Source organism: Dipteris shenzhenensis, chromosome 33, assembly GCF_047967505.1.
Source record: "Dipteris shenzhenensis isolate YYH24624 ecotype China chromosome 33, Dip_SZ_1.0, whole genome shotgun sequence".
NCBI lineage: Eukaryota > Viridiplantae > Streptophyta > Polypodiopsida > Gleicheniales > Dipteridaceae > Dipteris > Dipteris shenzhenensis.
In genome coordinates, this window is record NC_141628.1 from 6136188 (window position 1) to 6162003 (window position 25816).

Below are 25816 nucleotides of genomic sequence, written 5' to 3' on the forward strand. Positions count from 1 at the left end.
AGATATGCCAGACCTCACTAGTATAGGGTATGTTGGTGTTGTCATTGCACCAAAGTTGTTGTGGCTGGGGTAGTCATAGACTATAGTGGCTTGAGGCAGCAGCTCTGTCCCCATCGCAATCCCCTATGCCTTCCTCAACACAAAGTGGCTTCGAACCTTCAGTTTTTGCATGGGGTAATTGGTCTCGTCGAGCTTGCCAGTCTCACCAAAATTTGCGATCTGGTATCTATCGGCCATGATAAAGAACTGAAAGAGATAAGGAGTCTAGAGTGTCATACACATGTTTGAACCTGAGCCTCCCACTTGGGTTCAATCCTTCAGATGCTTGCATGAACCTGAGCCTCCCGTTGTCTTTATTTTATTTATACTTAGGACCCTTTCCCATTTATTTATACTTTTGACCCTAAGCCTCCCACTTGGGTTCAATCCTTTAGATGCCTGCCTGAACTTGAGCCTCCCACTGTCTTTATTTATACTTAGGACCCTTTCCCATTTAGAGTTAGGTTATATTAGTAAGCTTAACTTAAGCAATTCCGTTAAGTTAAAGATAATCTTAATAAGGGAATTGCATTCTCATTGGTACCCACTATGTTATGTAGTAAGTGGTCTTCACTAAAATTTTGGGGCTTTTTACCCTTAACCATTAAATTTGTACATTTTAACTTCTTTCTCTTCACATAACCATCTCTTTTTGGGGGGTCAAAGTTACGAGCACTTTTAACAAGCTGCAAGAGATTGAAGTTAACTAGACTCTTAATGGCAATACATACCTTTTTTTGGGGCGATGTATTGAAATTGAGAGTGTAAGCCCTGAGCTACCCCCTAGGGCTTGAGCTCAGGATTAGCAGAGACACATCAACATGCTTTAGCTGCTTGGTCTCAATGCTGTTGGCACACTTATGTGAACACTCCATTAACATCCTTATTTATAGAAAAAACTCACCCTGTCACTCACTCGCCCATTGTCCTATTAAGGGGCACCTGCCCTGGACCTACACTGCACATAGCAAGGTTTGAATGTAGGCCGTTGTGCTATAGTAGGCAGATGCCCTATCATTGCAGTGCCGTAGCATTGCCCATTAACATTCAGGCAGGTTCCATGCCTGCCTGAATGTAGACTCAGTAGTGCAGGAGCGTGTTTCACCCTTGGCGAATATCTATTCATTTGCAGTTTTGGGCCCGGACATGAAAATTCTCAAAATTTGTTCAATGGGATAATGCCAATCGTGTGCAGACGAGAAAGTGAATTATCAGCTTCACCAATCGTTTTGCAGACTCCTAGTGTGAAAGAGCAAACGCCTGGATGAGAATTCTTAGTGCACCCGTACGGATGTGTCTAAAACAAGCCTTATGTGAAGCACATGATATGATTTAGACACCATCGGTGGCTTTAACCTGACAAACAAACCCATGTCAAAGTGCACAAGTAGGCAGGCAGGCAGGCACCAGATAAGCAATCGAAAGACCCTTAACTCATATTACAATGTGCCTGCATCTCTATCCGACAATGTCCCCATAACGCCATCGGAAAAGCAATCGATAGACCATTAACCCATATTAAGATGTGTATCATAAGATGTCTATCCGATGATGTGTCCACAACTCAGACAAGGTCGGACCAACTTCGAGTAATAATTACTGAGAGCAACTTTGTTAAGGGATTGCAATTTGCAATCTGAGGCACACGTGCTCAATCTATCTGGCTATGGTGAGAGATTGTTAGGAATGTATTTGGCTACGGCGAGAGATTGCCAGTAATTCTTTCTTCTCAGAGCTCTGGCTATGGCGTCTTCTTCTTGTCTCAGCTTCTTTCCCCTCTCTTTGCCCCCTTCTTCCTCCCTCAGTAGCTTCCATCCTCCCCTCCGAAAACTATCCTGCCTCTTCCCCCCTCGCCATTTCCCATCCCCTCTCATCTCCTCCCTCCCTCATCCCTTTCCCCCCCGCCTTCCCCTTCCCCCTGCTGCTTCCGCCCTTCCCCAGCTCGACTTCTCTGTCTTCCGCACCTCGCTCGCTGCTTCCTTCAACCTCATCGCTCTCTGCAGTAAGTGCTTGGCCTGAGTTACCGCAATTGCAGGGAATGCTCAATTGCAGGAACGCTCCATCCCCTCAATCACATTTTTAGACGTGGGTAGTCAAGGACGAAGTCAAAAATGCTAATCGGCTTCGTTTCCTCAATCTGCACGCATTCAGCAAGTTGCATTCGGCTTACACACTAATTCCGCAGCATCTGGTATCTACTAGTGCAAGATGTGTCATGGATCACACGTAGCTTTCAGTCGCTATCACCCAGTCGAGCTCTGGCTTATGATGGAATCGGCTGTTACGTGTTTCAGCAATTTAAGGAGGCACTAGCTACAGCGCCATGATTGGCTTTTGCTTAGTTGGGTAAGCCACATAGTAACATGGATGCTAACTAGTAAGGAAGCGGTACTCTAGTTTGGCGGAATGGCCACCCAAGTGCGTTCGAGATAGAATCGTAGTCCAAGTGTTTTGTGCTTTTGCAGCGTAGTATGTCTTCTAAGCCAGCAGTAAACCGTCATGGATGGCTTCTGATGATGTTGATCATTAGTCAGAGGGACGAGTTCAATAAAGCAACTTGCTGGAGGTGCATAGGGAATAACCGGTTCGAGTATGTTTCTGCAAGGCGAATGTGATTGCAGATGCAGTCAACTGCAATGTTGACTGCATAGGGAATAAACACGAGTATATTTCTGCAATGCGAATGTGATTGCTTCAACTCTATCCAATCACTGAACATTTCGGATGTTTGTCATTGAAGGGGGTTTTAGAGGTCAATGGCCCCACCTATGAGCCCCCATATAAGGAGAACAAAGAGGTCATTAAAGTGTAGGGGCAAAGGATTGCGAAGCAGCCAGCATTAGTATGGATTGCTGGATCACCCTGGATCTGTCGCAATGAGAGACAGGTTCACGTGGCAGATGGCTGCACAAACAGCCTGGTAGATGGCCTATTTATAGCCCTGGCAATAGGCACCTACACCCTCGCAAAACCCGGCTTAAACCAGGGTATATCAGGACAGTTTTGCAGCAGGTCAGATTGGTGGGGATCTGCAGGATCAGTCGGTGCAGCAACAGGACCAGTCGGCAGTTTTGAGGCTGGTTCCCAGCCTACATAATCCCCCTTATCCTCCACACAATTCATCCACTTGAACTGAAGCCTCAGCAGCAGGCAGCGCACGATCTAGTGAAGTTGTTAGCAGCAGGAGAGTTCTCATGTTCCCAGCCCCTTTTGCTGGAAGAATGTTGTACGTTTTGCCCACATATTGTGGAACAATAAAGTCTCGAGTTCTGTTTCTCTCTTCCTATTCTATCTACTGCTTGTATTATTCTATCTACTGCTTGTATTCATGAGTGGGCTTTGCATCAGTGAGATCATCTTTGAGTGGTTGAATAGTACGTGAGGCGTCGATGATGAGGTCTCAAAAAAAGTGCTAACTGAACTTCGATGTGCTTCGTCCGTGCATGGTACACGGGATTCTTGGCAATGGCAATGCAACTTTGATTGTCGCACATGATCACCACTGTATTCTTCTGAAGCATGTCCATATCTTCGAGAATCCACCTCAACCACAATGTCTCACATGCTGCAATACAAGTAGCTTTGTACTCCACCTCTGTAGTTGAAAGGCAAATGTTGGCTGTTTCTTGCTCAGCCATGAAATGACCCCTAAAGCAAGAAGAAAGCAATAGCCAGTAGTCGAACGCCAAGTGTCTCAATCATCTACCCAATCTGAGTCACAGAAACCACCGAACTCTATACCTGTGCTATATGTGATACTATATGTGCTAGTATGCTTCAAGTACCTGGGTACCCGTAATCTTGCCTTCCAGTGATTCTCCCTGTGTTTCGAAGAAAACTGACAGAGCACCCAACTGAACAAGAAATGTCTGGCCTGGTGTTGGTCAGGTAGAGCAAACTGATTACTAACCTCTGATGCTTGCTAGCATCAACCAGCTGTATCCTGAGCACTCAGCTTCACCCACCTCCGTCAACAAGCATGCCTTCTTTAATAGTGATCATGGTATGCATGCCACAAGTGGCTTTAGGATTGTCTAATATTTTGTGCTTGTTGTATGCTGCTTGTGAGAACTCTTGCTTTGAAGATTTGCGGTTTCCCCGTGCAAAATTGCTAGACATGGTTGTCATGCCTGTGCCTCCTTGTAGTCCTCCATTTGGAACGGCTTCCTGATGGACTTCAATTCAACCTGATTTTGTTGGTGAACTCATCGATGCGTTGGTACCATGCTCTAGCGGCCTGTTTCAGCTTGTACAGAGCCTTCTTTAATTTGCACACTTGAAAAGCGGAATTTGGAACTTGAAAACCCTAAGGCTGGTCCACATATACCTCCATTAAGGTTTCCGTTCAAAAACACAGATTTCATGTCCGTATGAAAGATGGACCACCCATGATGGGCAGCCAAGGCTACCAGTGTTCGAATGGTCACCATGTGAGTTGTAGGAGCAAAGGTCTCATCCAAGTCGAGACCCTCTGGCTGAGCATAACCCTTCACCATCAGCCTGATTTGAATTTCACCTTGTACACCAACTTAGTACCAATCACCTTAGGTGATTGTCTGTCCACCAAGTCATAGGTGTCATTCTTCAAAATAGCATCCATTTCAGCCTTCATGATTTCTTGCCATTCTGGTATATCCTTCGCCTCCTTGAAAGACCCCGGCTCATCAATCTAGCCCCCAATGCATAGATCACAGTAGGATTTTTCGAAACATGTGGAGATTCCCTTACCCAGAACTAGACTCCGGCAATTTAGTCCAACCGAGACTATTCTCAATTACTATTGTGGAATCCTCTTCTCCGTTAGTGGTGACTTTTTTGGCTCCGGCGCCTCTCTAGCTCATCGAACTCTTCATGCTTCTCCTTGATTGCCAACTTGGGTATGGGTGGGAGTACTGATGGAGCTTCTTGTGCCACCTTAGGATTCCGTCCCCTCAAAGACATCTCTGCTGATGAGGATTTGTCTTTTGTGTGGATCAAAGAGATGATATGATTTCAACTCCTCATTGTACCCGACAAAGAAACATTTATGGCTCCTAGAATCCAGCTTGTCCTTTCATCCTTATGCACATATCCTCGCAGCTCACCAGAGAGCCACCGGTGCCGCGGGCTTTGGATTTGAGCCTCAGCTTTCAGTCTATATTTGAGATTTGAGTTTTGTTTGAGCTCTTAAGCTCTTTAGCTTTAGCTTATCATAGTGCTCAGGAAGGGCCCTAGCGCGCCCTTTGCTTCAGCCCTTCGAGGCTTGTATGAGCTATTTTGCTTGGTGTACTTTGTCCCATATGCCCTTGCAAGGCCTCTCGAGGACGTTACTCTCTCTCTCTCTCTCTCTCTCTCTCTTTCAATCAGAGCATGTTGTTCCCCCGACCATAGATAGCAAGAGGGACAGAGACCCCGAGATCGAGGTACGATACACTTGACGGAGGACAGACGCATAGATCACACTCAATGGCATTTCTTCTATTTTTAGACCCGAGGTGCGGCCGACCGGGGCTACTGTGGCACTCGTCAGGAGTGGGGTAGCTACCAAGAGGACACGGCGGACTACTCATCTAGATATCACGGGTTTCTTGCTTATATTGCCTAGTCTATCAATGGGTGTACCTTGACGTTCCCTTATGCACTATCTCGTATTGTATTGGATTAGACTGCATCTCCCATGGGGATGATGTTGCCAAGGATGGATGTATATGACTATGGTGACATGTATGATGATACCATTGACTATGTCTACACAATTTTTCTCTAGCAGGGTCATGTGGAGGGCATATCCAAAGACTCTTGCATCTATACCTGGTGCGACTCTCGGGAGATTGAGTCAGAGAAGCATTTCGCTTTCAAATGCCCTATACAATGCCTTCTTTAGAGATGGTTTCAGATCCTTACCTAGACCAGAGATGCTTGGCAGCCTTCATCCATGAGGTTGTACGACACATGGAGTGGTTGCTTAGCCATGTAGGGGAGATCATGATGACACATAGCGAGACTCTACTCAAAACATGATCATTGAGTTCTTCCAACCAGACAGCTCCGACCAGCATGACTCACAAAGGTGGCAGCCCCGTGGACCCCAAGCCAAAGTCTGAGATGCGCGAGACTCGTCTACATACTGAGGCACAAATCACATTAGGGGATCTCCCTTCCATGCTCATCAAACCATATGCACGACCCACAAGAGTGACTGTGACACTTGTTCGCCGCCGCAAGGCTACAGCCAGGAGACAGCTAAGTCTCAAGCATTTTGATAAATTCAAGCATTGGAAGGCCAAGGTAGATAAGAAGTCAAGGAAAGTTTCGGGGATAGTCCACACTAGTAGGGGGAGGGAGATTACTTCGAAAGCATTCGACACTTTCTGTAAGAAGCATGAAATCAAAGACAGCCCGCACTTCTCAACAGAATGCGGTTGCAAGGAGGAAGAACAGTGTGATAGTGAAAATAGAGTTGACCATGATGAGCGGGAAGTAACTCTCCAAGGCCTACATCCTGAACAAGTCAAAGACGAAAGCAATTGACGACAAAACTCCTTGCGAAGTCTATTATGGTAAGAAACGTACCGTTGCACATAAAATGTTTTTGGTTCTAAAACCTAATCTGTCAAGCTGTCTCACATTGTGGCAGAGACGTGGGCTCCTCGATCTCTGGATCCGATGGGCTATCTCAAGAGTGACAACTCGTCTCTGGTGGTCCCCTCTAGGGAGGGTTGAGATAGGCCGGACCTTGATCGTATGGTCCCTCTCTGGGTTGGGTGTGGTTTTTGTGCCCCTCGCTCGGCGGCGTTGTGTCGGCTGTCTCTACTGATCCATGCTGCCCTCATATCAGCTAGCTCCTCCTCCTCCACCCCACTGTATCTTGGAGCTGATTCAAATGTAGAGTAATATGTGACTTGTCTCTGTGCTCGATCTGCCTCGATAGCTTGTGGTGCGGTCACCTCCTGTTGCTCTCTGATTTGTCGCGGTAGTGTCTCTCTGTGTCATCGCATCTCAAGCAAATAAAGCCCAATGCAGACCTGGTCATGGAAGTGGATCAAATGTGAAAGTGGACCAAAGCCTTGCCCCTCTTGAAAGGGGCAGTGATATTGTCCCGAGATCTTGTAGTAGGCTGGGCAGATACATAGAAAATGCTCCTTTGCCTCGACCTCGTCCAACATGCATAATGTGCAGATCCCCTACTCTCTGGGAGTACATGCAGCCCTTCCTCTCTCAATCCTCAACTGATTGGACGAGACCCGCATCTGTCCAACGGCAATTCTCAAAGCATGTGAGACTCCTTTGTCCTCGAGGTACTGGGGTCTGATGATGAGTCCATCGTTTGATACTCTCAAGAAGTGGTCTCTATGGAATTGGAATCTTGGTGGGGAAACTCCTGCTGCCCCCCCCCCCCCCCCTCCCCTCTACCCAAATCCGAGATGTATAGAGCTGGAGGAGATCTAACCATGTGATACGGTTAATCTCATCATGTGGGATAAACTCGGATGGTGCATCCATGCTGTACTAAAAGAGAGGAAGCAAGTCCATCTGAATACCGTGACTGGCAAACCATGCGGATATGCTTGCATTTCATACCGTATCAACCCCGCTCTCTGCTAGTTGTTTAGATGACTCTAGTGCTAGCCTCGGTAGTCTCCAGTGGGGTAGGGCCCAAACTCTGTGGAAGAATGTCACTGTATGAAAAATAGCATAAACCTGGAGAGGTGTCATGGCGAACTCTGCCTGTACTATTTGATGAGGGACTGATGGCTTACTCCAAATCATCCTAGACCCCATAGTCATGATGAGGGACTGAGGGCTTACTCCAAATCCTAATGAGGAACTATCATGGCGAACTTTGCCTGTACTATCTGATGAGGGGCTGAGGGCTTACTTCAAATCATCCTAGACTCCATAGTCACCTATAGCCTCTCAAATCTCCTCTATTCTGTTCGCCGAGGGATCACTCCCCCAGAAAGGTGTTGCATACATGGCAGTCGGCCTCACTAGGGTGTCAAAAAGCTAGCCCTTCATCGGTGGATCCTAAAAGTGTGCCTGGAAGCACTGCCTCTCTAGTCGAGGTAGAGCACCCTGTCCCTGTCACGATCTGTGACGTATTCCTTTCTCTATACCTTAGACTCGTGGATGGTTTGATGAATGGACACTTGTGGAAGGGTATGCCCTTTCAACGGGACACTTCCTATGAGACACAACCCTTCACAAGAGACACATTCTATTGAAGAGACACTACCATTGTAATGTACCCTCTCATCAAGGGTCACACCCTTCACAAGGGGTACACACCTCTTTATGCACATCCACTTTGAAGTACACACCTTTTCATGTGTGACTCTTCACTCTCCATATAAGAGAGGCCCAACTGTATGGATGAGACTACAGACACTCAAGCAATACAAATATTCCTTGTTCTCTGCTATTTCAGTCTCCTTTCTGCTCCTTAGCACATTTCTAAATATAGTAAATCTAGGATTTCTTATAGTGGTATCAGAGCACGCTTCTGCTTGTAGGAAATGCCCCCCACCTTCCAGCACCTATCTGATACATCTACTTCCGCTAGAAGGATATCCACACACTTTGTGCATGGAAGAGATGGAGAGAATGAGCGCAAAATTTTTTAGCGCCAACCCCACCTAAGTCATCAATGGCCTCTCCATCTACCTCACATCACGAGTTGATGTGAATGGACACGACCAAAATGGTGTCTTTTGATGTGCTTGGGCTGTCCCAAAACCAAGAAACGCACCTTTTTCACCGTTGGATGCACCTTTTGATGAAGAGTTTTTGACTCCTCACCCAAGGGACTCACCCCATCGTGAAAAAGAGACACCTTTTCTTGTGGGAACATCCCTCTTTAAAACAGGGATACACCCTTTCATGAAAAGGTACACCTATTCCAAGGGTCATACCCCTTAGAATAGGCACACCATTTGGCACCAAGCACCCACTTATACCCTAGGGGCCTAAAAAGGGACAACCAGCCCCTTACCCAAGGCCTAACCCTAGGTCACCCTAGGTTCAAGGTGACCCACGTTTTAATTTTTGGCAACCACCAACCAGCAAAAAGGCGAAATCAAATCGCATTTTCCTGTCTGTCTTCTCCGCTCCAAAACGGCCGTATGTTTTTTGCCATCGTCTTGCAAGCAAGCTGTGCCCTTCGTCTGGCTTCCATCTTGCATACTCTAGATCGTTTTGCAGCAGCCAGCTCTGGTTCATCGCCATAACTGCCTGTGACCAGCAGCCCTTGTTGCCACTCTATCTCGATTTAGACCTGCCTGGTTCTTGCTGGCTCATCGCGCCACCTTAGCCTGTGAACAGCGGCCTTTTGCTGCCTTCCAATTCCGGGCCCGGTCCTAGTCCTGGTCCTAGCACCCCACAGGCACTTGCCACTGAATTTAACGCAGGAAAAGTGCGCCAAGTTCCACGCAATCTGCCCTTTTCTGCAACACGCCTCTGCCAACGCCCCTATCTGTCTCGAAAGTCTCACCAGGCACCTTTTTTCTTGTTCACACTTCAACGTGGACTTGCAAAGACAGTAAATGGACCTCCGGACAGAGATTTTCAGGCCATTCTATGCAACTAATTGGCAGATCTAATCTATGCCAGGTGGATTCTTTCCATTCTTTTTTCTAAGGATTCTCTTTCATATCGATATTTGCTGCTCAATATCAAATTACAGCAAATGAAAGCCCTCTCCTTAAATCATGGAAACCCTTGGTAATGCCCCAGCCCCTTCAAAGACACCTCGGGCATCACCTATCACTCAATATCGTGTTCAGATTGCACAACCAGCCCACTTTGGAGCTTTTGCATCGTGGGTCTTTTGTGTCACGTGCCCTTCTTGTGACTTGGACCACATCCTATATCTTCTGCGTGAGGCACCTCAGTTACACTACTTCCTTAGCACATCCCAGGTTGTGTTTCACGAGACACGTAGATACCCAGAACCCGATATTCCTCACGAGATCGATGTCCATCTTTAGAGAGACTTTTACCCCTCAGCTTCAGCATCTCCAAGGTACTCTCCACCTCCTTCAGCTCCCAAATATCCTCCTGAGCAGGTTTTACCTCCCCCAAGACAGTATTCACACTCTGAAGGCACTCCTTCTCGTGGATATTCTCCGTTTCCGACAACAGCTCCTTACCCTTTCTCAGATCCGTGGACTCTACAACCAACTCCTGTCCTCTCACGAGCAGTAACACCCATTTTGGCATCACCAATGTTACCTCATTTAGGACCTCCTTTGCCAGATTTCCACGGGTGGTTCCATCCTGCCTCACCTGCCTCCTCCAACATGAGCAATCTCAAGGAGCAGCTTGGATCTTCTTCCAAGAATGGTACAAACTAGAGCGCAGTCTCGTGCTCTTCTCACATGGACCTTAGACATGTCGAACTGCTCGCGTGCAACCTATCTAGAGATAAGCGACCCTAATCCAAAAAAGATCCCTGAAGTAAATATACATGGTGAAGCATTACTTCAATTTCAAATTTCTCAGCTTCAGGACAAAACTTCTGATTTGGTCCAGAAAGTCCAACAACTCCAGGACCCTACTTGCTCTCATTGCCTCTCTACTTCGGAGACTATTCAACATTGTTTATGGGAGTGCAGCCAGGCGAGGATGATTTGGATGGGGGTAGCCAGGATTTTCAGTCACTTTGCCCACTCCCCTTTCTTTATGACATGGGGCTCAGTGGCTTGGCTTTCTCTTACAGGGCCTCAGGTATTCTATGAGAAACTTGACTCCTCTCAGGCCATTTTTGTTCGACGTCATCAGATTGAGTCCTGTTCGTTGGATGTAGTACCACATCTTCCTTTTACAGATGTACATGTCTCGGTGGATACTTCTTGGGAGATTTTAGCGAGCATAGCATCCTAGCATATCTGGAGGGCGAGATGTACAGAGGCTATGGAGGGTACTCAGGTTCATCCCTTGCACACTTTGGCTAGTATCTGGACAGATACCGTACATACTTTGATGGCCATATGGATGAGGATACAGGGAGACTCCCGTGCAGTCTTAGCTAGGAGGGCTTCTTTCTTCAGGGAATGGAAGGACTCTCCTTTCTTCTCTGAGACTCTTACAGGGTTGAGGTGGCACTTTCAGCCTCAGCCTTGGTTGTTTTCCACCTCACTTTGAGGGGGTTTTATTTATCCTCATGATTTCATGATGTTGTATTTTTGCTCAGAGCTTGCTCTAGCGAGTTTCTTTCTTACTTAATAGAAGTCTCTTTTTTGCCAAAAAAAAAAGAAGAGAGTTCTTCAAAACCCAACTCAAATATTTGAGACATGTTATTTCAGCCCAAGGCATCTCTGTGGATCCCAAGAAGGTCCAGGTAATAACTGGCCTACTCGTAAGAACATTCATGATGTCCGCTCTTTTCTCGGATTAGCAAACTTCTACCATAAAAAGGTCTATTAGTTTTCCGAGATTGCAGTTCCGATCTCCAAATTATTGAAAAGCACGGCAGTTTTCCAGTGGCTTCCCGAAACAGAGTATAGTTTCCAACAACTCAAGCAAGCACTCACTACCACACCTGTTATGGATATTGCTGACCCAAACCTTCCGTTTGAGGTCATGACCGATGCTTCCGACATCGCTACAGGAGTAGTCTTGATGCAAGAAGGCAGAGTTATTGCTTTTGACAGCCATAAACATTCCGATATCCAACCTAGATACTCGGTTTATGATAAGGAGTTTCTTGCCGTTGTACATGCTTACCGCTCTTGGAAACATTATCTCATGGGAGCTGACTCGGTGGTAAAGACACACCATCACTCTTTAAAGTATATCTTTACTCAGTAGTAATGAACGCTCGACAAGCACGCAGGGTTGAGTTTCTGGCCAACTTTCACGTGACCATTGAGTACATTCCAGGACTATGCAATGTAGTTGCAGATGCTCTCAGCACGTTAACTCTAGCATCAGCTATGGTAAAATCTACATTATTTGTGGATGTTCCGAATTCGTTTAAAGAGAAGTATCTCAATGATAAAGACTTCGGCACAACAGTACAAGTTCTTTCGAAAGATCAATCTTCTACTTCCGAACAGAAGATCTTCTCATCCTATTCTTATACGGACAACCTTATGTATTATCAAGATCGCATCTGTGTACCACATGACACGGATGTTTGAAGTCTTTTGTTAAAAGAGCATCATGTAGCTCCTTATGCCACACATCTAGGCATCAACAAGACTTACAGGTTACTCAGTGCAACATACTACTGGCTTCAGATGAAAAGCGACGTCATCAAAATGGTTACATCTTGCTTATCTTGTCAACAAATGAAAGCAAGCAGACGACTTCCAACAGGACTTCTTCAGCCTCTTCTAGTTCCAACTGAAAGGTGGGAAAGTATTTCCATGGATTTTATCGGAACACTACCATGATCATCTAGAGGTAACACTCAGATTATGGTAATTGTTGATCGATTGTCCAAAATGGCACACTTTGTTGCTTGTAAAAGCAGTGCACAGGCTCCGAACATCGCCAAACTCTTCATACAACATATCTTTCGATACCATGGATTGCCCAAGAACATCGTCTTCGACAGAGATCTTAAGTTTAGAAGTCACTTTTGGATTTCTTTGTTCGAATCTTTGGGTACAACTCTACTGTTTAGTTCAGCCTACCACCTAGAATTAGATGGCCAAACTGAAAGAGTCAACCAAGTTCTAGAAGAAATGCTCCGACATTATATTTAGTCATGCTTAGCAGCTTGGGAAGAGTATCTACCACTCCTTGAGTTTGTTTATAATAACTCTTTCCATGGTGTCATCAGCATGACTCCCTTCCAAGCAGCTTATGGACACACTCCGATTGTACCAACGAATTTTGTACTTTAAGATCGAATGGCCCTAGCTGATCAACTGGTTCAAGAAATGCAAGATATTCTACTCCAAGTCTGGGATCATATGCGAAAAGCGCAAGGGCGGTATCAATGGTCCGCCAACAAACGTGGACGTCACCTTGAATTTGAAACTGGTGACATGGTGCTCTTATTTGTAGCCCCACATCGCTACAAGACGGTCAAGTCTATGTTTCCTAAGTTGCGACCAAGACACTATGGACCTTTCCGAATCATCAAGAAAAATTCACCTTTAAGTTACAAATTGGAATTACCACCATTATCAGTTAAAATCCATCCGACATTTCATATTTCTTGGTTAAAGACATATATTCCAGGTGATGAAGCAGCTCCTCCTGCAAGTGACTGTCCCAGAAATCGAAGACGATTATGTTCTCCTTATTCTTGAGCGTATTTTGGACCATCAACAGCGAGAGACTCGACATCGACTTATCACGAAATTCCTTGTTCTTTGGCGAGATCTGGACGACGCCGACGCTACTTGGCAATCTGATGAAGACTTATAGCAGTACCTTGGCATATTACAGCAATATTTTCAGAATTTACCATGATGTTTTTTACACCAGTTCATTATCTTCACCAGGGTCTTATTTCGAGTGGGAGGGAATGTCACGATCTGTGAAGTATTCATTTCTCTATACCTTAGACTCATGGATGGTTTGATGAATGGACACTTGTGGAAGGGTATGCCCTTTCGACGGGACACTTCTAATGAGGCACAACCCTTCACAAGAGACACATTCTATTGAAAAGACACTACCATTGTAATGTACCCTGTCATCAAGGGTCACACCCTTCACAAGGGGTACACACCTCTTCATGCACATACACTTTGGAGTACACGCCTTTTCACTCTTCACTCTCTATATCAGAGAGGACCAATTGTATGGATGACACTACAGACACTTAAGCAATACGAATATTCCTTGTTCTCTGCTATTTCAGTCTCCTTTCTGTTCCTTAGCACATTTCTAAATATAGTAAATCTAGGATTTCTTACAGTCCCCGTGTGAGTCGTGCCCAAGCTACATGAGTCATCATGAAAAGTGGCCCTGTGAGAACTGCCCCCAGGTATGTGTAGGACTGCAATATCTCCATTGGCTCACCTCAGTAAGTAAAGCTATGTCAGTGAAGCACTGCGCATGAGGTGTTAACTATCATAACCTTGGCCTTCCCAAGGTTAACTGTCAGATCCCTCTTTCTACAGGACATAAACATATACATATATATATATGATCGGGTTGCTCAGACAACATTGTAACTCATAAAATGTGGGTGCGTGTCGCTTGAACTGAGGACACACCCTTGATTGAGAGACCAAAGTAAAAAACACTACAATATCATCATTACACTCATTCTACCGTGCTTGTTGAATGCATACAAACTTTGAAAATGCACTTGTGATGAAAGCTACTTTGATGAAGACCAAAGCGGTACAAAATTTTAAAATCCCCTACATTTTATTTTCGTTGTGAGTGTACGACTGTGTGAGACTGTGTGTGGAAAGACTGAGCAGAAAGACTGTGCATGTGAGCGAGTGAGTGAACTAGGCTATACAGGAGCGAAAGACTGAGGAAGGTGGAAAGAAGCGGATGGTCTGTTGGAAAATAAATGGCCAGCAGGCAGAAGTCTGTGGGAGAGCGTAGGCTTAGCAGCAGCAGGAGCTGTATGGAGAAGAGAAGAAGCTGTATGGGAGTCAGGGCGGAGTAGGGAGGAAGGGGTGCACCAACAGAGGCAGGAGGGGCAGGAGGGGAAGCAAACAAGGCAGAACAGGGTGGAGATGAAGCTGTGACACGGAGCAGGGGCAGCCATGCAGATAAAGGAGGAGATAACCATCGTAATTTCTCACCTAGCATGCCATCTGAATCAATGGATTTTTCCTTGAGGCCTATTTCTTTGACACCTTCTACTCAAGTATGTACTACCAACGTGCAATATCAAGAAATCTGGAGGGCTTGGCAAGTTGTATGGGGCCTTAGAATCTCTATCTTGCATTTGTAAAACTTAATCTTGTCTGATGCACTTACTTTATTAATCATGCCCAAGGGGATATGGTGCTAGTGCAGAGACAAAACACAATGCCATAGCTATCCAAACAATCTGCCCTAAAAAATGTGCTATAGAGCACGTTACATATGCTTGTTCAATTGACCACTGCTACTAAGGTCACTCAGTGAGTAGTGATACTAAAATGAATACTGCCAGCTTTTGTTGTGTACAATTATGATGCACCTTGCATGAATATTTATTGACACCCTTAACATTTGGAGAACTCATTTGTATTGGGTTTGTATCATGACGTACTTACTTTATTAATCATGCCCAAGGGGATAGGGTGCTAGTGTCGAGACAAAACACAATGCCATTGCTATCCAAACAATCTGCCCTAATGAATGTGCTATAGCGCACATTACGTATGCTTGTTCAATTGGCCACTGTTACTAAGATGACTCGGTGAGTAGTGATAGTAAAAACTGCCTCTCTGATGAATACTGCCAGCTTTTGTTGTGTACAATTATGATTCTTCTTGCATGAATATTTATTGACACCTGTTTAACATTTGTGGAACTCATTTGTAATGGGTTCGTATCATGACGCACTTACTTCATTAATCATGCCCAAGGGGATATGGTTCTAGTGTACAGACAAAACACAATGCCATTCCTATTCAAACCATCTGCCCTAATAAATGTGCTATAGAGCATGTTACGTATGCTTGTTCAATTGGCCGCTGTTACTAAGATTACTCAGTAAGTAGTGATACTAAAAACTGCCTCTCTGATGAATACTTCCAGCTTTTGTTGTGTGGATGCAGAAATCTGGACGTCTTCCTACAAACACTGCAACAGTACTAAGTCAGGTAGCAATTGCTTCCTCTTGTGCATTTAATTGCATTGTATAAGGACTAAGCAGGGCATCTTAATTAAAAATGTACAAAATCAGGAGAAACTCAGAATTTAATTGTCACATATGTCATCTAAATCTTAACAGCCAATAAGAGATCTCAGTAGATAGGGAACTTTAAGAGTATGTCTTCCAAAGTGCAGCCCATAAGACAAGGCCATCGGGTGTTAGATTGATTAATACAAGGGACAGTGCTATGAGTGAAAGCAGCGCAGGAAAAAGTCTGCATGCCTTTGACATGGCATTATTAGCTGGATGTAATTGAAGCACATGATGCCACTAGAGTAGAGTACAATGTAGTGTCGATTCATAGCTTTCATTCTTCTGAAGAACCTGGTGACTTCAATCCTTCCTTTGCCACTTTCTGCAAGTACAATTCAGCTATTGGGGAGGAGATTATTTCAACGGTTTTTTGAATTTTCTGTCCAATTGTAGATTTCACAACAGAGTTCTAACACTTGTCTCTGTTTTTTATGGATAGGTTTCTTTCAATTTGGCCATCCCCTGCTTTTTGATGTCAAAGGTGAAAAAACAAACATAAAACTTTGTATACGCATCTGTGTTCATGGTGGAGCTGTTGGCTTTATGAGTTTGAAGGTTTTGTAAACCTATGTGAAATTGTAGTTGTTCCAACAAAGGTCGAAGCTTTTGTGAAGGGACCTTTTATTTCCAGCTTTGCCCGTCAGGGTGAGGGTATTTAAGGACTATTTTAGGTGGCAGACTTTCTGAAGGTAGAATATTTTGTTTTGGGAGGTGGGAAATCCAGGTGTCCCAGACAATTGCATTACAACGTGAAGGAAGCTTGGTTGCTTTGCCTTTGATCGCTGCCACTCAGGTCAAGTTTGTTTTCCTGCTGCAGTAGTAATAAGTGAATGTCATGATTCTATCATAAGTATTATTATGGCACCAGCCACTTAATTCTTACAAGTGTAGCCATCTGATATTTGACAGGCTTATGTGGTCTAGCAGATTTTTGTTGGAGGCATTTTGGGAAAGTTTGCCTGCATATGTATGTATAGAAGGTTCAACTCCTCTGCAAGCAAATTCAATGCTAAGGCACTGGAAGCAGGCAGCTCAACAAATTTGGCTCATGCTCCATACATGCAATTGTCTTCTAAAACAGAAGGCATCCATCAAAGTTTTGAAAGAGATTTGTCCAAGAAGGAGGCGTTGATCACTACAGCTTGTGCATTTGGAAACACTGTAACTCTTCCTTTGGTAATGCCTATAGGGGCACTTACCATTATAGTATGTGCATGGCTAAATTCTGTATTTGATTATAGTAGTGAACTGACTGCTAGAAAGATTTAAGAAGAGGCACATGTTGTTGACAAGTTGAAGGGATTTGTAGGTCTATTTGAGTGGCATGTTGCCCCCTGATGAGTACAGCACTGCAGCAGGGTAAGTGCTCACAAAGCAATGTCTTGTGTTCCTTTTTTAAAATCAGGATAATTTCCAAAGCTTTGGAATTAATACCCGGGTGTGCAGGTATTTGGCTCTTTTCATGGTTGGCTGGTCTCCTTGCCTGTGGACTTTTGCATACCAGATTATGAGCTTCGCCGAGGAACCTTCTTCAAACAATTCAAATAATGATCTGCTCTTCCCCAAGATTATTGAGTGGTTGAAGCGATTAATGAATCCTCCTCTTTATGGAGTAAGTTTGATAGAAAAACCACATTTGACACTGCACTGTCTACTTTAAGCAATCCATGCATCTTCTCTGCTTTGTGGTACCCTGCCAGACCTGTGAAATAAGGTGCTTACAAAGTAATTGGACAGGACAGGTCTTGGTGGGAATCCTTGCAGGTGGCACTCCATTGTCACACTTGTTTTTCCCTACAAAGGGGAGTTTGCCCACATTTGGTACTGACAAATTGGGAGGATTATTGCTTTTTCTCTATTCTTCAGCATCCAGCATCCTGCAGCCCATCTTAGAGGTTGGTTCTTTTAAAGGCAGACAACTAAATTAGTTCCTTTCCACTTTTCTGGTGTCATAACAGATTGACTTAGTCCCATCTATGTGGAAGTGGCCTTAGATTTCATATTGTATAGACCTTTTTTCATTTGTCGATTAAAGTGACTATATTTGCATGAAAGGGCTAGAGAGGTTTGTTGTGTAACTTATTTTATACATGCATAAGATAGTTCCTTGTAATGGCTGTAGGCAGCGAAGTTGCTGGGATCGGCTGCTGTAGCATTGCAAGCAATTGTGCTAGCATCTACCCTGGCAGCTTCAAAAACTGTGGCTGGCCAAAGCAACGACATAAAAAAAATCAAGACCAATGTTTTCGATGATGAATCGACAATAAATTCAAACAGTAAAAAAAAAGATCTTAATGAGGCTGCAATCTCTCTTGAGGGTGAAGCTTTTTGGGTTATAACTATTATTCGGCTTTTAATCTTGCCTTTTGTGAGCTTGATACTTGTAGATGTAAGTTTTTTAAAGCTCTACTAATCCATCCATCCATATCCTTTTACAATATTCATATATGATTTCTTTGTTAGGAGCATATCTTACGACGTGTTATGAACTTATCTCATGTATAATTTCATATTCATATATAATTTTGTGGTTAAAGACATATCTCATGACCTTTTATGTTGTAGCAGTTATTTCAGCGGAGAAGATGGCTATCTGTTGATCCTCTTTGCACTCTCATAGTTCTAGTAAGTTTAGTTCTTTCATGCTTGTATTCAATTCTCTTTTTTGGCACCAAGAAAGATTGATCTTTTTTTACATAAAGCAAGCACAGGGATACAAAACAACTATGATAAACCGGTATTTGAATTTTGCCAGAATGGAATCAATATCAGCCTCAATACACGCTGTTATTAATTCCAAATTGGTTGATAAAGGGAAATTGGCACCCTTTAAGATGAAGAGATAGCTAGATAAAGAAATATACATTTCCTGAGCAAGAGGAAGACGACAGAAAGATCCGAAATGCAAAAATGCTTGTGTTTCTTCTTCCTCCCAAGGTACATGTAATGTAGAACTCCAAGATGGAAGATCAACGGCAGTCCTCACAGGTAGAAAAACAATAAGGTCCACAGCCCTTCACATTTCCAACGGTGTTAACGTACCCTTAGTGTGACTACTTTCTAACCATAGTATCCTATTTCACCTTCAACGCATGGCATAACCAGTGGGAAAATTTGAAAAATTTGCACCTAAACCCACAGAAGCTGCCAAAGTACTATCCTTATTACTGTGCAGAAAAGAACTATCCTATAGGGCATAAGTTATAACTTGATAATGTGCTCAAGTATAGTGAAGTGCATATGTGAAGACAATGCCACCATTGTAGAGCAACATGCGAGAGCTAGGAACCCATAAAATATAATGTCATCCATACAAGATCATAGAGAATGAAAATCTAGATCCATGAATGGATAAGTGTCCACACTCCATGGGCATGGAGTGGACATGGCATAGGCAACACAGCGCCTATACAAATAAAAATACGTCGATGATGCTTCAACATCCACAAGAACATGTACCAAAATGGCACATCACCAAGAAAATAAGTTAATGCAGCATAAGGTAAAAGACCATACAACCACGTCCAGTAGAATCTGAACATCTGCATCAAAAAAACAATGATTGTTGCACTGTGATTTTTCAAAATCAGTCTGCCTGAGTTCTGATATTTCTGTCTTCCTGAAATCTGAAAATTTTGTCTTCCTGAGATATTCTGTTTTCTTGAGATTTTAATGTTCTGTTCTTTTGAGATTTGAATGTTCTATTTTTTTGTTTTCTTTTACGAGATTTGAATGTTCCTTATTCTCCAGATTACCAATGGATATACTACCCAAGCAAATTGTATATTTATCAATTTGAGCATCAATATCATAGACATCAACATCATGATTTGAAATACTATCATCAACACCATCATCCATAAACTGAAGTTCACTTCTGATTTATGTAGCTGATCCATATGTTTAGCTTTGTCCAAATACGGAAATATACGTGGATATGAATTTGGTGCATGTTCCTCGTCATCTTCATTATCACACACGAAAGATGGTTTTCTCAAATAATTCATAAAACACAAGGCATAAAAAGAAAAAAACTAGCTTCATTGCTTTGAATTCATTTCGAGAAGTTGATAAGAAATGAATCCAAACCTTATTTGTTATAAGGGTGTCTGAATTCAGGTTCCTCAAAATTTGAGCCTAGATACTTATCTTGGTGTCCGCACATCACATAAATAGCAAAGGCATGTGCAAATGCTTGGCATGCACAAGTAGGAAATGAATTTGAAAACTGATCTTCATTAGCAACATAAGCCTCTTTTTTATCTTCACCAACTCTTGATTATGGATCTTCTTGCTGCTCACGCTGTCTATGAAACAATATGGAACTGATAGCATTGGATATGATGCTGATTCATAAAAAATATTGACCATTGGCTGATCACTCTCTAAAACTGAAACTTGTGATGTGCTTTCAGATCCATTCTGATCTGATCATACACAGAAACATCTGAATTCACACTACTCTTTTCATCATCTTCAAAATCTGAATCTTCTTCAAGCAAAGTATATTAGATTGTAAAATCTGCATCGTCTTTTGCAGCTCTAAGATCTCACAAATATATTGACATGATTTATAATCACGCCTATAAAATTTGACATGCCAATCATATATATCAACAAGTAAATGTGAATAGTTTGAGAGTTTATCTGTTAGTTTCTTGATCTTCCTGACAGACTTTGCATCCAATATAGCGGGAAAAATTTCATAGAACTTCTCTTTGGTCACCCCAAAACATAAAGCACGTGATAGAGCTCCCAAGATGAAGGATAAATGAAGCTTGATGAAGGCTGGTGCGGAAACCATTACCAGCAACCGTCTCAATCGATCAAATATGTCCTTAATTTTTGGATTAAAGACCTTTCTGCCTGCAAACATGGATAGAACTCTGAAACAAAACAGGCATTGATAGACGGGGTGAAAACTCGAATTGTTTCAAATTCATGATGATGACACTCTTAGCTTGAATCATTCAATGATGCACTCTACGAAGGTGGAGAATTGCTACAAGAACTGTTGGAATGTAGCGGATCGCCTCCCCATTTGTTAGCCCCCCACATGAGCATTGAGGAGAAAGAAAGAACTGCGAACGAGATCTAGTGTGGTAGATGACATCAGCACCCCAGGAGCTAGCAGGATTTGTATTTATACGGATGGTAGGTGCCTTATGTACGGCCTCTTCACAACTGCTGTATGGAGGTGCAGTGAAGGTTTGCAGGTAGGGATATGTTTAGAAGCGGGCCGGTATGTAAGGTGACTGTGCTGGCCAGCAACGGAGTTGGAGAAGCCCTCGACTTGGGGCTGTAATAGCCTGGGCCAGTGGCTGGATGCCGCATGGCCAGGCGGGCAGCAAACGGCTGGTCAGGAATGGCCAACCAGGTTGGGCCCTGCAGACCAGCAAATCGGTTGGTTTGGGCCTGCTTGGGTTGGCTAGGATAGGCTGGTGGTTCAGGAACAAAGGCATGGAAGGGCAAGTGAAAACCCTTATACAGGGCCCTGGTTGGGCTGGTAGGGGCAGCCAACCAGGTCAGTTTTTGGGGCAGACAAAGTCGGCCATTTCAGAGGGCTCTTAAGAGCAATATCACTATTGTACCAATACACAAAGCAGGGGATCCCATGGACACTGGGAACTACCGTACTCTTATGATTGGTCATACTGTGGCCAAGATTTATGGTTTGGTACTAGAGAGGGAGCTTAGTGGCCACAAAGAGGCTCATGGGCAATGAGCTCTAGGGCAGGTAGGATCTCAAGGACAACATTCCACCCTAGACCACATCTTCACCCTAAGGGCTATCATTGAGGAGGTGAGGTCGAGACGTCAGAAAGTCTACGCTTGCTTTGTAGACTTTCAGAAGGCCTTTGACACTGTCCCACGATCCCGCCTGATCAAGAGGCTACAGGAGATGCAGATCCCAGAGATTATTATTTGGGGGGTGATGATTCTATATGAGTCTATCAGAGGGAGAGTTCGCACCCCAGGAGGCCTATGCATTGGTTTGAGAGCACAATCGGGGTGAAGTAGGCATGGCCCATTTCACCAACTCTCTCGGGCTCTACATTGATGAGATCACATCCTTCATAGACCCCCTAGGAGTAGAGGGATCACGATTGGCTGATCTGGTGATATAGATACTACTATATGTAGATGACATAGTCCTCATATCATTCTTAGTAGAGGGGATGCAGAGACATCTAGAGGCCCTAGAGGTGTTTTGTAGAGAGAGAGAGACCTGATAGTTAACCTTGGGAAGAACAAGGCTATGATCTTCAATACCTCCCGCTCAGTGCTTCACCGACATAGCTTCACTTACCGAGGTGAGCTAGTGGAGATAGTATAGTCCCAGGGGCAGTCTTCACAAGGCCACTTTTCACGACAACTCATGTAGCCAGAGCACAACTCACATGTGCTTTGACTTGACTAGAGAGACTACAACCGGAACTGATCGTGGGAAATAAACAGCTATGGATTCACGTCAATGACTGAATTAAAACTGTCCACAGCTCTCCCTTCTCTAAAGCTCTCCCTCTCTCTCTCTCTCTCTCTGGACAAACACTAGGGCCCAGGACAAATTGTCGGGCTGGACCCCCCCGAAGGTCTTTATTACTTTCAGAAAAACTGTTACAAAAGTTCAGCAGGAAGCTGTCTCGTAAGTCTCTCTCTCATACGTGAAAAGAAATCCTTCTTTACAAGGGCTTCAAACCCCATTCAAATTGGCAACATGCCACTTGTCTACAATCTAGACTAACTCTTATTACAAGCCACTTAGGGCCATTCTGGAGTCTTCCAGGAGAGGTCACACGAACCGCTTCCTAGGTGCTTGTCAGGCTCCCATTTCGCTTAGGAAAAATAATCCTTCCTAGTACCTGCAACAATTAATTAAAGCGCACCGCCATGGTACCCATTAATTGTTAGCGCTTTGCATGCAAATAACACACTGTGGACTAATCCTAGTCACGGTGGGCGTCCCCACTGAACACATGTGCACATCTAAACAAATATATATATATATATAAATAAATATATATATATTTTCTCTGGTTGACCGAGGTCAACACTCTTGATTATAATTAAAGAGCTTCGACCAAAGGTCAAGGCGCTTTAATTATAGCCAAGTCTCTCCAACCGAGGTTGGCACATCTTGGTTAACCGAGGTTAACCCCTCTTGGCGTGTGCCAAGTACGGTCAACATTCTCTGACCGTAGTCAGGTTCACTTGACTGGAGTCAAGTATCTTTGACCGTAGTCAATCCTTTGACCATTAAAAATAACTCTTTGACCGTAATTAACACATATAAAACTCTTTAATTAAGATCAAATAAATGGTCAACTGTACTTTGACTTAGGATATTTACATTGTGGTGACATCCCCTCGGCTTCTATTCAGTTGACCTCAACTGAAAAGCTTCCTTGTAAACATCCAAAAGCTGTGGATGATCGGATAACATGTTTTCGTCCATCCACTTGGCATCTAATGCCGTATAATTCTTGAATTTTACAAGATACCTGTAAAATTCCTTACCCTGAGGGCCTTAAAGTACAGTATGGTACACAATTTGCTCTGGCTGAAGGACTTCCTCCAGCTCATCCACTTCTGGTGGATCCTCTGATACTGGTTCTGTAGGCTCTGGTCCTTGAAATTTCTTTAGAAGACTCACATGGAATGCATTGTGAATCCTCCGATGCTCTGGCAATGCTAATCTGTATGCAACCTCATTTATTCTTTCTGTAACCCTGAAAGGGCCATAGTATCTGGGAGATAACTTTGCATACACTTTCTGTTTGCCTTTAAACTTGCGGAGCCTAGCTTTTTCAAACTTTAAAAGTACCCAGTCCCCTTCCTTGAGATCCAACTGTCTCCTATGTTTATCTGCAGCCCTTTTATGTTTCTCTTGAGACCTTTCAATTGCTGTCCGGACTTGGCTGTAAGCTGTCTGGAGGTCTCTCACAAACTGATCAGCTGCAAATATTTCATCTTTAGTCCTCAATATAGGTGGCAAATCACCTTCCCATATATGACTTCAAAAGGGGCTTTCCCTGTAGAGCTATGTACTGTATTATTGTAAGCAAACTCTACTAACGGTAGGTACTTTTCCCAGTCTGAACTTTGGTCACCCACGTAGCATTTCAGCATATCCAAAATGGTAGAATTTGCTACTTCACTTTGACCATCTGTCTGGGGATGGAAAGAAGAAGAAAAATTCAGATTCGTCCCCATGTTATCAAATAAAGCTCTCCAGAATAGACTGGTCATTCTGGGATCTCGATCACTAACAATGGACTTAGGCATACCATGATGTTTAAAGATCTGTGCCATAAACAACTTAGCCATATGATCTGCCTTTATGGTTTTGCGAACCGGAAGGAAATGAGCTTGCTTGCTGAATCTGTCTATGATAGTCCAAATTCCGTCATTCCCTGACTTTGATCTTGGCAAATCAAAAATAAAGTCCATTGTAATATTTTCCCATGGTGCCTGAGGCACGGGAAGAGGCATAAGTAGGCCAGGTGCCTTCTGTCTATCATACTTTATTTTCTGACACGTAAGGCATTCAGTAACAAACTGATGTATATCTTTGCGCATTCCTGGCCAAAAGAAATACCTCTCTAGTGCTAGAGTTGTTGCTGTAATTCCTCTATGTCCAGCATAGGGAGGTGCATGGCATTCCCCCAAAATCTTTTTCCTCATCTCCTGGGTGATGCATAGGCAATCATCTTTCATTAAATACCCATCTTTCAGGGAATAGTGACTGGTAGATTGTCCTTCTTGCATCTGCTGTAAAATTTCACCAAAATCAGAATCATGAGCATATTGTTCCCTCATGCCTTCCAGGTCCTGATGATAAGCAATAGTTACATTATTGACCTGGGGTCTTCGGGACAAGGCATCTGCCACTCTGTTCCGAATTCCTGGAGTATGGACAATCTGAAAATGATACATTGACAGCATGTTTGCCCATTTCATATGCTTTTCTGAAAGCTTGGTCTGAGTCAAAAAGTATTTCAGACTTTGGTGATCTGTTTTGACAGTAAAATCTGCACCCAAAAGATAGTGTTTCCATGTATGGATAGCATGAATTACAGCCAATAACTCTTTCTCATAGATTCCTAAATATCTTTCCGCATCCCGAAGTCGTCTGCTTTCATAGGCTACTACATGACCATTCTGATGCAATGCAGCCCCAACACATTCTCCACAAGCATCACAATCCACATCAAAAGACTGATAGAGATCCGGAACTACCAGAATAGGCTCTGTAGTCAACTTTTCCTTGAGTGTATTGAATGCTTTCTTCTGTGATAATCCCCATGTGAAGGCTGCATTTTTCTTAGTAAGGTCATGTAATGGAGCTGCGATATCAGCAAAATGCCTGATAAACCTTCTGTAGTAAGAACACAAGCCTAAGAAGCTTCGAACTTCATGCACAGTTTTCAACTCTGGCCATTCCTGAATGGCACGGATCTTCGCTGGATCCATTTGTATCCCATTCTTGGATATTATATGCCCCAGATAATGGATTTCTTTCAGGAAGAATTCACTTTTCTTGCTGTTTGCATAGAGCTGATGATTTCTCAGCTCTTGAAACACTATAGCAAGATGTTCTCTGTGGTCTTCCTCTGTCTTAGAAAAAACTAAGATATCGTCAAAGAAAGTACCCGTAAAATGCCTGTACTTCCGGAAGATGCGATCCATCATTCTATTGAATGTGGCTGGAGCATTTGTCAACCCAAAAGGCATCACTAAGTATTCATACAACCCAAATGTTGTGCGGAATGCTGTCTTATGCACATCCTGAGGTTGTATCCTCACTTGGTGGTAGCCACTCTTTAAGTCTATCCTGCTGAAAACTGAAGCTCCATTTAACTGATCCAAGACATCATCAATACGCGGAATAGGGAATCTATTCTTGATGGTCATTTTGTTCAGTGCGCGATAATCAACACACATACGGAATGAACCATCTTTCTTCTGTACTAACAG

General features: G+C 43.6%; 1 protein-coding gene across 2 annotated transcripts in view; it reads left to right on the forward strand.

Annotated features, from left to right (window-relative positions):
• The first annotated feature begins 1651 nt into the window (after window positions 1–1651).
• LOC147879589 (uncharacterized) overlaps window positions 1652–25816 on the forward strand; it is a 43106-nt gene continuing 18941 nt past the window's right edge. The window contains exons 1-10 of one of the 2 annotated variants that reach the window (XR_015540691.1): window positions 1652–2041; window positions 15688–15752; window positions 16278–16319; window positions 16563–16631; window positions 16766–17014; window positions 17148–17197; window positions 17285–17450; window positions 17581–17733; window positions 17961–18156; window positions 18407–18463. Coding sequence is in view for 1 of the 2 variants with exons in the window: in XM_087372130.1 (XP_087228256.1) it covers window positions 1783–2041; window positions 15688–15752; window positions 16278–16319; window positions 16563–16631; window positions 16766–17014; window positions 17148–17197; window positions 17285–17450; window positions 17581–17733; window positions 17961–18227; window positions 18407–18463 (1377 nt within the window). In the remaining variant the exon portion in view is untranslated. Of the gene's footprint in view, window positions 2042–15687; window positions 15753–16277; window positions 16320–16562; window positions 16632–16765; window positions 17015–17147; window positions 17198–17284; window positions 17451–17580; window positions 17734–17960; window positions 18228–18406; window positions 18464–25816 lie in introns of both variants that reach the window. The other variant, XM_087372130.1, reaches the window with a different exon arrangement.